The 12,956-nt window shown below is 47.4% G+C and overlaps 1 protein-coding gene across 1 annotated transcript; it reads left to right on the top strand.

Annotated features, from left to right (window-relative positions):
* Positions 1-2,209: 2,209 nt before the first annotated feature.
* Positions 2,210-11,778, top strand: LOC143701492 (uncharacterized; the record flags this gene model as incomplete). Its single annotated transcript, XM_077194821.1, has 5 exons — positions 2,210-2,768; positions 2,971-3,036; positions 11,164-11,234; positions 11,407-11,450; positions 11,529-11,778. Coding segments are annotated over 5 exons (795 nt in total), but the record flags the coding sequence as incomplete, so codon positions are not given.
* Between the last annotated feature and the right edge of the window lie 1,178 nt (positions 11,779-12,956).

Genomic DNA, 12,956 nt, shown 5'->3' with positions numbered 1-12,956 from the left:
ATAGATAGATAGATAGATAGATAGATATTATTTTTTATTATTTTTTATTTATTTATTAATAATATAAGCAATATCCAAAACCTACTGACGGGTGCTAATGATACCTGATACTATGGTGCTATGTATATAACGTTAGTGCTAATGGTACCAATGAGGCCTACATCAATTTCAAGTGTTAGCATGTTCGCTAATACTTTATAATTTGAGGTTTATCAGATACTTTATGACCTGGGATTTGTGTCAGACTGCCATAATAGACCAGTTAAATAATGGATGGTTTACTTTTTATCATTTACATAGAATATCGACTTGGTTCATGCACAGACATATATAATTTATACAAGTGTATGTATATGTACATTTGTTATACATATGTGACTTATATGTGTTTATATGGTATTTACATTAATACACATACAGTAATGATACGTCAAAAAATTCAAAAACTTGTTTGAATGAATTATCATTTAAAGTATTTCTTTCACATGATCTACATTCTGTCATCCATTCAAATAAATATTATCTAATTATTATCTAATTGTCTGTCCACACCACTACACCTTCTCCTATACATCCAAACAGAAAACGTAAGGTAGAAAACTCAAATTGTGCACTACCGAATGATTGAGAGGTCTGTTAATGGGTTAAGAGCTTAACATGTTTTAAACTGTAGCAGTTGCCTGCACTTGTTTTGTTTGCATTGTATTTTTTTTTTTGTTTCTTTTAGAGCAAAATGACAAAACCAAAACATAAACCATGTCCCCACTGCCAGGCACTCAACAATGCCAGCTGCAAAACATGTAAAACATGTTTTGCTAGTTTAACTCTCAAACCGGGAGTTAAAAACAAGCAAAAGTATATTGAGGAGAGTTCATGGAAGTCCAGCACAAAAAAACATAGAAATGCTGCTCGTGTGGTGGATTCTGCCCGCATTGCTGTAAGTCTTGTTCTGCTTTTGTAGTATTAGTATGTATTATATTCTGTTCATAGTAGCCTATACTGTACTGAAATGAATGAGGTAAATACAAAATTATACAGATAACATATTATTCACTGGGTATAGGTGAAGTGAATATATATGTTGCATTTGCCCATCCAAGTATTCTCATATTTATAATGCATATATTATATGCCAATGTAATATAAGCATATATATATAAAACTGAATAATAAAATAGTAAAAATCTGTTAATTTTAAACAAAATCATATATATTTTTTTTTTCTTACTTGTATTCACTCATAATGGTTGTAATAAAATGTTCATACTGTAATAATTTTCTCAAAACGTAATGAAATCCTGAGCTCGTAATGTAATAACATTTTTTACGGTTTGAGAAATGTACCAAAGCATATCATATTTTCATTACTGTAATAGCTTTTAAAACATAATATTAGTATTCCCTTACAGTACATTTTAAAAATCTATATCCATGATTTAGATTTGTACACACATAACATGATGTACACACAAAAACAAGGAATACAAATGTTTTTTTGTCTGATAAGTCCCTGCTTACCATTTTGAATACATAGATATTTATTGACTGTCTGTGCATTTGTTTTACAGGTCAAGAAATTGGATATACTTGGCTATAAACCAATTCTCTTAATTTCTAAAGAGAAAAAAAAGGGTTTGTGGCTGAAGTCATCACTTCAATGGGTCCATTTGCAGTTGGACCAAATCAAACCATCTTTGAAAGGATGACTAGCCTTTATGAATGTTTTATTAAAAGTAAGTATTTCGTTCATATGATCTAAACATGCAAAATTCAAAGAAATATTTTCTAATTTTCTTTCAAAAAAATTCTCATAGATTACCAGAGGATTCAAACCCACACCAGTACTGCTGAAACTGTCTGCCAGCACCAGACTTCCTCCCTTCCTCCTCCATCTTCTTCCTCCAGCCTTCCTCATCCTCCTCCTCCATCTTCTTCCTCCAGCCTTCCTCATCCTCCTCCTCCATCTTCTTCCTCCAGCCTTCCTCCTCCTCCTCCTCCATCTTCTTCCTCAAGCCTTTCTCATCCTCCTCCTCCATTTTCTTCCTCCAGCCTTCCTCATCCTCCTCCTCCATCTTCTTCCTCAAGCCTTCCTCATCCTCCTCCTCCATCTTCTTCCTCCAGCCTTCCTCATCCTCCTCCTCCATCTTCTTCCTCCAGCCTTCCTCCTCCTCCATCTTCTTCATCCAGCCTTCCTCCTCCTCCATCTTCTTTCTACACCTTTCCTCCTCCATCTTCTTCCTCCAGCCTTCCTCCTTCCTCCTCTTTATACACCCTTCTTCCTCCACTTCCATCTTCTTCCTCCAGCCTTCCTCCTTCTGCCTCCTCTTTTGACACCCTTCCTCCTCCATCTTCTTCCTCCAGCCTTCCTCCTCCTTCCTCCTCTTTTGACACCCTTCCTCCTCCTCCATCTTCCTCCTCCAGCATTCCTCCTTCCTCCTCTTTCTACACCCTTCTTCCTCCTCTTCCATCTTCTTCCTCTAACCTTCCTCCTCCTTCCTCCTCTTTCTACACCCTTCCTCCTCCTCCTCCATCTTCTTCCTCCAACCTTCCTCATCCTACCTCCTCTTACATCACCCTTCTTCCTCCTACCTCTTCTTTCCCCACTCCTCCCCCTACACCATTTTCCCCCACCCCTACTCCTACCTCCTCTTGCATCACCCCTCCTCCTTCTTTCTATGATTCAAATCTTCCATCTACAAACCCTTCTACAAACCCTTCTTCCCACTGCCAGAACAGTCATGCTGCCCCATCTAAGCCCAAAGATGCAGGTGATTTTTTTTTCACTTCATGCAAAAACTGCACAACATGCATTAAGTTCTATTTAAGCTTGAACAAAGTTATATTCCCAATTTTAGTAAAGTCAATGCATTATTTCTTAGTTTTAATCCAGATTTAGTTCTGACTTTATTTTGACTCAAATTTAAGTAAATAAATATCGTGTGTGTATGTGTGTTTGTGTGTGTTTTACAGACAATTCCTCCACGATAAATGCAAGGACAGGAGGCAAACAAAGAAAATGGATGTATAAACAAGCAGGTTTTGTGTATTTGCATTTTTAATGAAAACTGAGTAGCCAACCCGATCTCATGGCAATTCGTACGAATTTTACGAGGTGGCTAATTCGTACGAATTCATTCGACCTCACAGATTTTTGCTAATTCGTACATATTTTACGACTTACCAAATTCGTATGAATTCGTACAAATGACCTACCACTGACCGCACCCCTAAACCTACCCATTACATGGGTTTAGACAAATCACATGAGTGAGGTCCTACGAATTAGCCACCTTTTAATCACTCGTACGAATTGGTCCTGAGATAGCGTTGGACTAACTACAAAGTAAAACACAAGTTTCTTATTTCAATGTCATTTTTAAAAGGGTTTTTTTTTTAAGTCGCAAAATATTGTTAAATTCCATAACTAATAATAGACAATAATGTCTATGAAGCTGAATATGTGTATGTAACTGAATGTGCATAAACAGGAATAATCCCCTTCAATGTTCAAACTTACATCTTCTTGATTGTAAAACAGTGTTTAAATGCGTACAGGCGTCATACTATTCCCGTGTGCATGGTTGCTGTTTTAAGTAAATGCTTTTAAATAATGGCAAATGAGTTATAAACAAATTTCAAGTATTCTATTAATGGAACTTATATTTAAGCCCTTGTTTAAATTCTTGATCGAGATAAACATCCTATGGGGGCTTGATGATAACAATAAAGTTATTATTACAGTTTTTTTCAATCGCTAACAAGCGCTTACCCATGCTTCAGATACTTTTTCTAAACTCTTAACACAGACTCACACCTACAAAACACAATTGGCCAAATGGATAATTTTCCTCTCAAATACTCATTTTGTTAAATATATACTAACTCTTCATTTCAAAATAGAACACATCTTTCTCTGCACACACTAACTTTACCAAAACACTGGAAATCTGACTCAAAATGAAATTATTCTGTCAAAGAATAACACTTGTTTTCACTTCACAAGGTACATGCAGTCAATCAAATTACACCAGGTTTCAAAATATTAGCTATTGTTGACATTTCAATAACTGCATAGACTTTGATGTTTCAGTTTTACAGGTATTTGCATGAAAAACATGCAATCCAATGTTTTTACACTACATTTCTTGGTTGGGAACTGTATGTCCACATGTACAGTAATGTTCACATTCAAAAGCATTCCAGTAAAAAGCAAATCAGTTTTTTTCACCTCTCACTGCATCTTTCACTGCACCTGCACCTCTCACTGCATCTCTCACTGCACCTCTCACTGCACCTCTCACTGCATCTCTCACTGCACCTCTCACTGCATCTCTCACTGCACCTCTCACTGCATCTCTCACTGCATCTCTCACTGCACCTCTCACTGCATCTCTCACTGCACCTCTCACTGCACCTCTCACTGCATCTCTCACTGCACCTCTCACTGCACCTCTCGCTGCATCTGCATCTCTCACTGCACCTCTCACTGCACCTCTCACTGCATCTCTCACTGCACCTCTCACTGCATCTCTCGCTGCACCTCTCACTGCATCTGCATCTCTCACTGCACCTCTCGCTGCATCTGCATCTCTCACTGCACCTCTCACTGCACCTCTCACTGCACCTCTCACTTCATCTGCTTCTCTCACTGCACCTCTCACTGCATCTCTCACTGCATCTGCATCTCTCACTGCACCTCTCACTGCATCTGCATCTCTCACTGCACCTCTCACTGCATCTCTCACTGCATCTCTCACTGCACCTCTCACTGCATCTCTCACTGCACCACTATTACCAAACCACACAACCAATTCAACGCAAACTGTGCTTCAGATGGTCTAATTTCAGTTCATTTTTAGGGTTTCAGGTGACCAGCCCATTGCAAGGACACCCAGTTCAGCTGGAACTTTAAGCGTCTACGGTTACGTATGTAACCCTCGTTCCCTGAGTAGGGAACGGAGACGTTACATCGGATGACGACGAATGGGGTTTCGCTTAGAAAGCCTATCAACTTCGAGTATTACAAAACGAGCCAATGGCAAAGAAATGCCATGGGTCTGCGGAATTTGCATGGCGTAACTCCGCCCCACCTCGTGGGTATAAAAGGAGGAAGCCGGCAGCAAGCAGATATGTTTCTTCGCTGAGGAGCCAAGACTGAGCTCAGGCGATCCCCGCGGTACAGCGGAAAGTGGCAGGCAGATGTAACGTCTCCGTTCCCTACTCAGGGAACGAGGGTTACATACGTAACCGTAGACGTTCCCTTTCGTTGTCACTCCGAGTTACGTCGGATGACGACGAATGGGGTTACCAGTCTAATCACGCCACCTTCTCAGCTGTCTTCCAGTGCCCTGCGTAAATCGAGATCCCTGTCAGCCTGGACAAAGGACTCCATATAACACAGGAATACCAAGGTACACTGGGAAGGATATCCCAAGCTTAGGGGAAGTATGCAATTAATGCCAGCCCGGAGGGGGGGGACTTAGAGAATACACATATGACCCGAAGGAAGCATATGGAAAACACTGGGGTGTCCAGCCGCAGGTGGAATATTTCAACCCCAGGGGTGGCAAGGTGGCTTGCCAAGGGAAAGACACACGCTCAGAGAGGCTTACAGTGGAAATACACATGTGGGGGTCGCTCAGAGGAGGGACCATGCACACGGGAGGCACCTAGCCGACGCACAGGCAATAGACACTGGCGCCGACGTCAGGAGTGCTGGAGGAGCTCAGGGCTTTCGGAGAAGCTCACCTGAGGAAAGTATCGCACGTATCCAGTCCGTGGAGTGGAATGGCGAGCAAGCGAAGACACCTGAGCGGGTCCGTTACTAGCTGGTTGAAGCGAGTACACGAGAGGACACAGGCTCCACTCGGAGATTATAGAATCTGGCGAATGTGTTAGGTGTCGCCCAGCCTGCAGCTCTGCAGATGTCTGTTAGCGAGGCGCCATGCGCTAGAGCCCAAGAGGACGCCACACTCCGGGTGGAGTGGGCAGTCACACCAAGGGGGCACGGTCGACCTTGCTGCTGGTAAGCCAAAGCAATGGTGTCCACTATCCAGTGAGACAACCTTTGCTTGGAGAGAGCCTTTCCCTTCAGCTTCCCACCATAACAGACAAAGAGCTGGTCTGAGGTCCTGAAACACTGCGTTCTGTCTACATAGGCGCGGAGAGCGCGTACTGGACAGAGCAGTGCCAAGGCTGGGTCTGCCTCCTCCGAGGGCAGCGCTTGCAGGTTCACCACCTGGTCCCGAAAGGGAGTGGTAGGAACCTTGGGCACATATCCAGGCCGGGGTCTCAGGATCACGTGAGAGGAAGCCGGCCCAAATTCCAGGCACGCTTCGTCAACGGAGAATGCGTGCAGGTCCCCAACCCTCTTGATGGAGGCCAGTGCAACCAGGAGCGCTGTCTTCATAGACAGGAACTTAAGCTCGACTGATTGCAGGGGCTCTAAGGGAGCACTCTTCAGGGCAGTTAGAACCACTGAGAGGTCCCAAGAGGGAACGAGAGGAGGACGAGGAGGATTTAGTCTCCTCGCTCCTCTCAGGAACCTGATGATCAGGTCGTGCTTCCCTACCGACTTACCTTCGATGAGGTCATGATGTGCGGCAATGGCGGCAACATAGACCTTCAGGGTGGAGGGAGACAGCCTTCGCTCCAGCCCCTGTTGAAGGAAGGAAAGCAAAACACTGATCGAGCATCTCCGGGGGTCTTCTCGGTGAGAAGAGCACCAGTTGACGAAGAGGTTCCACTTCAACGCATAGACGTGTCTCGTGGACGACGCTCTAGCGGAAGTGATGGTAGCCACCACCGCTGGTGGTAGGGTACTCAAACCTGCCTCGTCCCATCCAGGAGCCACACGTGGAGGTTCCAATGATCGGGACGAGGGTGCCATAGGGTGCCCCGTCCCTGAGAAAGAAGGTTCTTCCTCAGAGGGATCGGCCAGGGAGGTGCTGTCGCGAGGAGTACTAGTTCGGGGAACCAGGTCCGGTTGGGCCAGTAAGGGGCAACCAGAATGACCTGCTCCTCGTCCTCCCTGACCTTGCGCAAAGTGTGCGCAAGAAGGCTCACTGGGGGAAACGCATACTTGCGGCCCTGCGGCCAGCTGTGCGCCAGAGCATCCGTGCCGAGCGTGCCCTCGGTCAGGGAATAGAACTGGGCGCAATGGGTCGAGTCGTGAGAGGCAAACAGATCTATCTGCGCGTCCCCGAACTGGTCCCAAATCAGCTGAACCGACTGGGGATGGAGTCGCCATTCTCCAGGGAGGGGCTGAAGCCGTGAGAGCTCGTCGGCTGCACAGTTCAGCGCTCCGGAAATGAAGATGGCTCGAAGCGACCTCAGATGCTTCTGACTCCATAGGAGGAGGTGGCGAGCGAGTTGTGACATACGGCGGGAGCGTAGACCACCTTGATGGTTGATGTACGCTACAGTGGCGGTATTGTCTGAGCGGACTAGTACGTGTTGACCCCTGAGCAACGCCCGGAAGCGGTGCAGGGCAAGGCGTACTGCCAACAACTCGAGGCAATTGACATGCCACAGCCGCTGGGGTCCTGTCCAGGAGCCCGCAGCAGCATGTCCATTGCACATGGCGCCCCAGCCCGTGGTGGAGGCATCTGTTGAGACAACAACATGCCGGGAAGCTTGTGCCAGGGGGACACCGGCCCTGAGAAAATCGAGGTTCGACCACGGGGTGAAGAACTGACGGATGGTCGGAGTAACTGGTACTCGGAACGTGCCGTGTTGCCATGCCCACCTCGGGACTCGGTCGCGAAGCCAAAGCTGAAGCGGTCTCATATGAAGCAATCCGAGCGGCGTGACCGCGGCTGCAGATGCCATATGCCCCAGGAGCCTCTGAAAAAGTTTCAGTGGAACCGCACTCTTGCCCTCGAATTGTCTTAGGCAAGTCAACAGTGACTGCGCGCGCTCGCTCGTAAGCTGCGCGGACATGGCGACCGAGTCGATGTCCATACCGAGAAAAGAGATCCTCTGCACGGGGCAAAGTTTGCTCTTCTCCCAGTTGACCCGAAGGCCCAGACGGGCTAGGTGCCGGAGCACTAGGTCCCTGTGTTCGCAAACCTGATCTCGAGAGTGAGCTAGGATCAGCCAGTCGTCGATATAACTCAGGATGCGAACCCCTTGCTCTCGAAGGGGAACAAGGGCCGCCTCGACGACCTTCGTGAAGATGCGAGGAGACTGGGCTAGCCCGAAAGGGAGAACCGCGTACTGGTATGCCTGCCCCTCGAAAGCAAACCGGAGGAACGGTCTGTGTCGAGGAAGAATGGAGACATGAAAGTAGGCGTCCTTCAGGTCGATCGCTGCAAACCAATCCTGGGGCCGTATGCATTCGAAAACGCGTTTGGCGGTGAGCATCTTGAACGGCATCCGGTGAAGGGAGCGGTTCAGCACGCGCAAGTCCAGGATTGGCCGTAACCATCCGGTTTTCTTGGGGACAATGAAGTAGGGGCTGTAGAAGCCGGACCTCATCTCGGCTGGAGGGACAGTCTCGATTGCACCCTTCGCCAGCAGGGTGGCAATCTCTGCTCTCATGATAGGGGCATTGCCACCGACCAAAGTGGAGCGGACTCCCCTGAAGCGGGGAGGAGACCGTGCGAACTGAATCGCATAGCCGAGCCTGACGGTACGCGCGATCCAGTGGGACAGACGGGGAAGCTCTAGCCAGGCTCCCAGGAACTGAACCAACGGGATCATGCGAGCCACAGGCGTCCCCCCGGAGGGGCAGCGAGGCGGAGTAACTGGCCCAGATGTGGACGGCATAGCGGCCCGGAGAGGGGGCACAGTTAGCAACCGCACCCTGGCAGAGGGGGCCAGGGGAGGACCAGGCTGGTCGTCCCGCGGGGGCCTGCTCTGCCAGGGGTCTGGCAACAGAGGGGGACAGGGGCGAAGCGGTCCGTGGACGGCACGCCGTGTCAACCGCCTCTGGGACAGAGGGGGGCGAGGAGAGCACGGCTTGTGGGCGGCGCTCTGTGTCGCCCGAGAACTCTGTGAGCTCAGGGAAGAGGGGATTGTTTCTGTCTTTAACCACATTAGGGTGCTGCCCACCCGTGGGTGAGCAGCGGGGAGTGGAGAACAAAAGATTCTCCCCCGGCCCTCCACCGGGGGAAGGAGTGGTCCTGCTACCACCTCCTGAGAAACAATCATCATCCCTGAGCAGCCCGTCTCAGGAGCGCCGCTTGGCCCGGCGTTTAGCGGGGGGCGGGGCAGGAGAGGGCTGTGGCGCCTTCTTACGGCTTCCTCCGCGACCGGCCCTGGGTGGAGGCTGCTGCGTGGTCCGGGCGGGAGGGGCGGGAGCCGCAGGAGGGCGCCCTCGGCGGGAAACAGGTCGAGGCGTCTGCCCGGCCGGCAAGGTGGAGGCAGCAGCGGGCCGGCGGGGCAGAATGTGTTTGATGGCCTCGGTCTGTTTCTGGGCAGTTGAAAACTGTTGGGCAAAGTCTTCAACTGCACCGCCGAAGAGGCCGGCCTGGGACAAGGGGGCGTTAAGCAGACGGGTCCGCTCAGCGTCCCGCATGTCAGCCAGGTTCAGCCACAGATGTCGCTCCTGGACCACAGCTGTGGACATCACCAAACCCAGGGAGCGCGCGGTAACCTTCGTCGCCCGGAGAGCAAGGTCGGTCGCGGCGCGCAGCTCATCAAAGAGCCCTGGGTTTGTCCTACCCTCGTGCATGTCTCTGAGCATCTGGGCCTGGTAGACCTGCAGAGTGGCCATAGCATGCAGTGAAGCAGCCGCCTGTCCTGCCGCTCTGTAAGACTTCGCCACCAGGGTCGACGAAAATCTACAGGCTTTGGATGGGTGCTTAGGCTCGCCCCGAGAAGAAGCACTCTGAGGACATAGTTGCATGGCAACAGAGCGTTCAACCGGGGGAAGCCCAGTGTACCCACGGGCAGCTGCCTCATCGAGGGGAGGAAAGGCGGATGAGACCAGCGAGCGGTCCCGAGAAGACAGGGGGGTCTTCCAGGACTTCGAGATCTCATCATGCACATCCGGGAAGAAAGGTATTGGGGTTTGCCGAGGACGAGGGTCGGCGGCCTTACCCAAAAACCAATCGTCCAGCCGCGAGCGCTCAGGACAGGGTGGAGGCCTCCACTCAAGTCCGATGCTCGCGGCTGCCCGGGAAAGCATGGCCGTCATCTCCGGATCAGACTCGAGCACAGCCGTATGCACACCGGAAGGTGGCAGCTGTGACGAGCCCTCACTTCCAGAAGAGTCAAACCCGCCAAGTGATGCTGCAACAGACATGGCATCTTCCTCTGTAGCTTCAACTGAAGCACGCGGGCCACCAGAGGGTAGACCCGCGGGAATCAGCAGTTCACTAGCGGGCACCGTCATTGAAGAGGGGGGCTGGGGTCGCGGACACATAGTTGGCGCCTTGTTCCAGACCGTAACCCTCAGATCACCCTGGCCACCAGCCGCAGGACGGGGGGTGGATGAGGGGACTCTCACTCTTGCGAGTTCACCGAGTCTCGACCGTAATGACGCGATGGTCATGTTCCCACAGAGAGAACATGAGTCATCCACGAGCGCTGCTCTAGCATGATCAATGCCCAAACATACTATGCAACGCTCGTGCCCATCAGAGTCCGATACCAATCTGCCGCAACCAGAAGTACACGGGCGAGACATCTTTAAAAAGACGTGCCACGTGTAAGCTCTTTTAGTGAGAGAAAACTCAAGTGTTGAAGCACCCGGGGAGAAACGCACCGACTGGCAGACCACTGCAACAGATCAGCAGGAAGCACGCTCTCGCCGTAGATCGCCGTCACACCAACACTCGAGGTACTCGTTTGTAAAGCTGACAATTCAGAGATGGCTTGTGGAGAGAAGAATACACTTGGCTCCGAAGCGAAAACATATCTGCTTGCTGCCGGCTTCCTCCTTTTATACCCACGAGGTGGGGCGGAGTTACGCCATGCAAATTCCGCAGACCCATGGCATTTCTTTGCCATTGGCTCGTTTTGTAATACTCGAAGTTGATAGGCTTTCTAAGCGAAACCCCATTCGTCGTCATCCGACGTAACTCGGAGTGACAACGAAAGGGAACAGATATATTTATGCATTCTATTTATTAAGAATTGCTTACTGAACTGTTAACATATTAGAGTGTAAACATTTCATAATGATATATTATATCCTTTTATATTTTTCTGTTGTAGAATGCCAAGTACATCCCAGATTAAAAACATTTCCATATGACAAGATCATAAGGAGGAGGATGTCAAAGGAAGTAAGAATGAACTCATATTTTGTAAATGTTTGTCAGAAGTGTGTGTGTGTGTGTGTGTGTGTGTGTGTGTGTGTGTGTGTGTGTGTGTGTGTGTGTGTGTGTGTGTGTGTGTGTGTGTGTGTGTGTGTGTTTGTGTGTGTGTATGTGTTAATGTTGCTTATGTTTCTTAAAGGGTGTCGGAGAGGTCAAAGTGAGATGGAAGCCTTGTTCAGGATGGTATGTATCACATAAAGCATGTATAAGAGTGCACTACGATAATTGTATATGATCAGGGTTTTTTTTACTGTTTTGCAGTGGGATGAAATGGACGGACACCTGGGAGCCCTACAATCTTTTCTTCCCAGAATAAAGTTTAGTGTAAAGTTTTTGTACCTGTTCTTGGTTAAGTTACTGTGTTTGTTTGTTGTTCTTGTTTTCTTTTCTACTTTTATTGCATGTAACTGTTTCTTTACTGTTTTCTAATAAATCTAACAATCGATTGATTACTTTTCACTTTAAAAATCACTTTTATGGTAATTAATGTTAAATAAATTATCAAACATTGGTACTGTGAGTGTCTTTTTTTCCCCTGGAATTCCATTTTGGAGTAATATTTTTACCTGGGTGTCACAAAGGCTGAACATTATTAAAACTTTACACGATCATCTGGTAAATGTTATTGAATTGATAAGTGTTATTTATTGTTACTTGAATAAGTGAATTTACATATTCTTGTTTTATGTATTTAACATTTTGCCAGCAGTATTTAATAAATTAACGATATATGCGAGACCTTTGTTAACATTGTTTTTACAATACACAATAATATCCTTTAATGTGTGATTCCGAGGAGTCGAACGTAAAAAGCTCAGATTGGCCATTGCGGTGATGGGCACAACATATATGGCTGTGATTGGCTACAATGCTCAATGCTGTAAAAACAAAACAAAAAACACACACATAGTAAGGTAAGGTGCGGGAGTCAATGCCAGCATCTTAGGAAACAACCCAAACGGATGGCCAGTCCATTGCATGGCAACACAGACAGACAAATAAACATTAACATTCTCATCTACATGGACAATTAAGTGTCTCCAGTGTCAAATATACTACCTAAATGTATTTTCCGCGGTGTTATCGCAAATTTACATTCCAGCAGCTTTATCTTGTGCTGATTTCAACCTTGCCACCTCTTACTCAATGGATCATTTCTTTTTAAATCTGGGTTTTCACTGCATTTGGACCTGTTGAGGTCTTAAAGCCATAGGCTAGTATGGCTTTCAAAACGATTCCTGTTACAAAGTTTTGCTGTTATTATTACGTCAATAATACATTAAGTTAACAATGGGGTGTTGCAATGTTGAGATAAATTACTCATTTGCAGAGACCCTAACCCTAAGCATGACTATACACTTCAATGAACTACAAATAGCAGCGCCATGTTTTCCTGCTCCATCAATTGAATGACTGAGGTGTATGGGTAATGTAGTTTAAAACGTTTAGTAACTAAATGAAATAAATAGTATATTTAATGAACAAAGGCATGCCTAAATATGTTCATTGTGCAAACCTCAATGACATATTTTAGCCCAAAATTTCTTATTTTATAATAATTATAATAATACATTTTATTTATAACGCACTTTACATCAATTCAATGACCTGGTGGAGCAGTGCCATGGAGGCACTGATGGGACAGAAGGGAAACTTTGAATTCAATCCTGTACTGGACAGGAAGCCAAT

This window comes from Siphateles boraxobius, unplaced genomic scaffold, assembly GCF_051911475.1.
Source record: "Siphateles boraxobius isolate OS27281-9 unplaced genomic scaffold, OSU_SipBor_1 33, whole genome shotgun sequence".
NCBI lineage: Eukaryota > Metazoa > Chordata > Actinopteri > Cypriniformes > Leuciscidae > Siphateles > Siphateles boraxobius.
The sequence above is the reverse complement of the archived record's forward strand: the minus strand, read 5'-3'. Positions and strand labels throughout refer to the sequence as shown.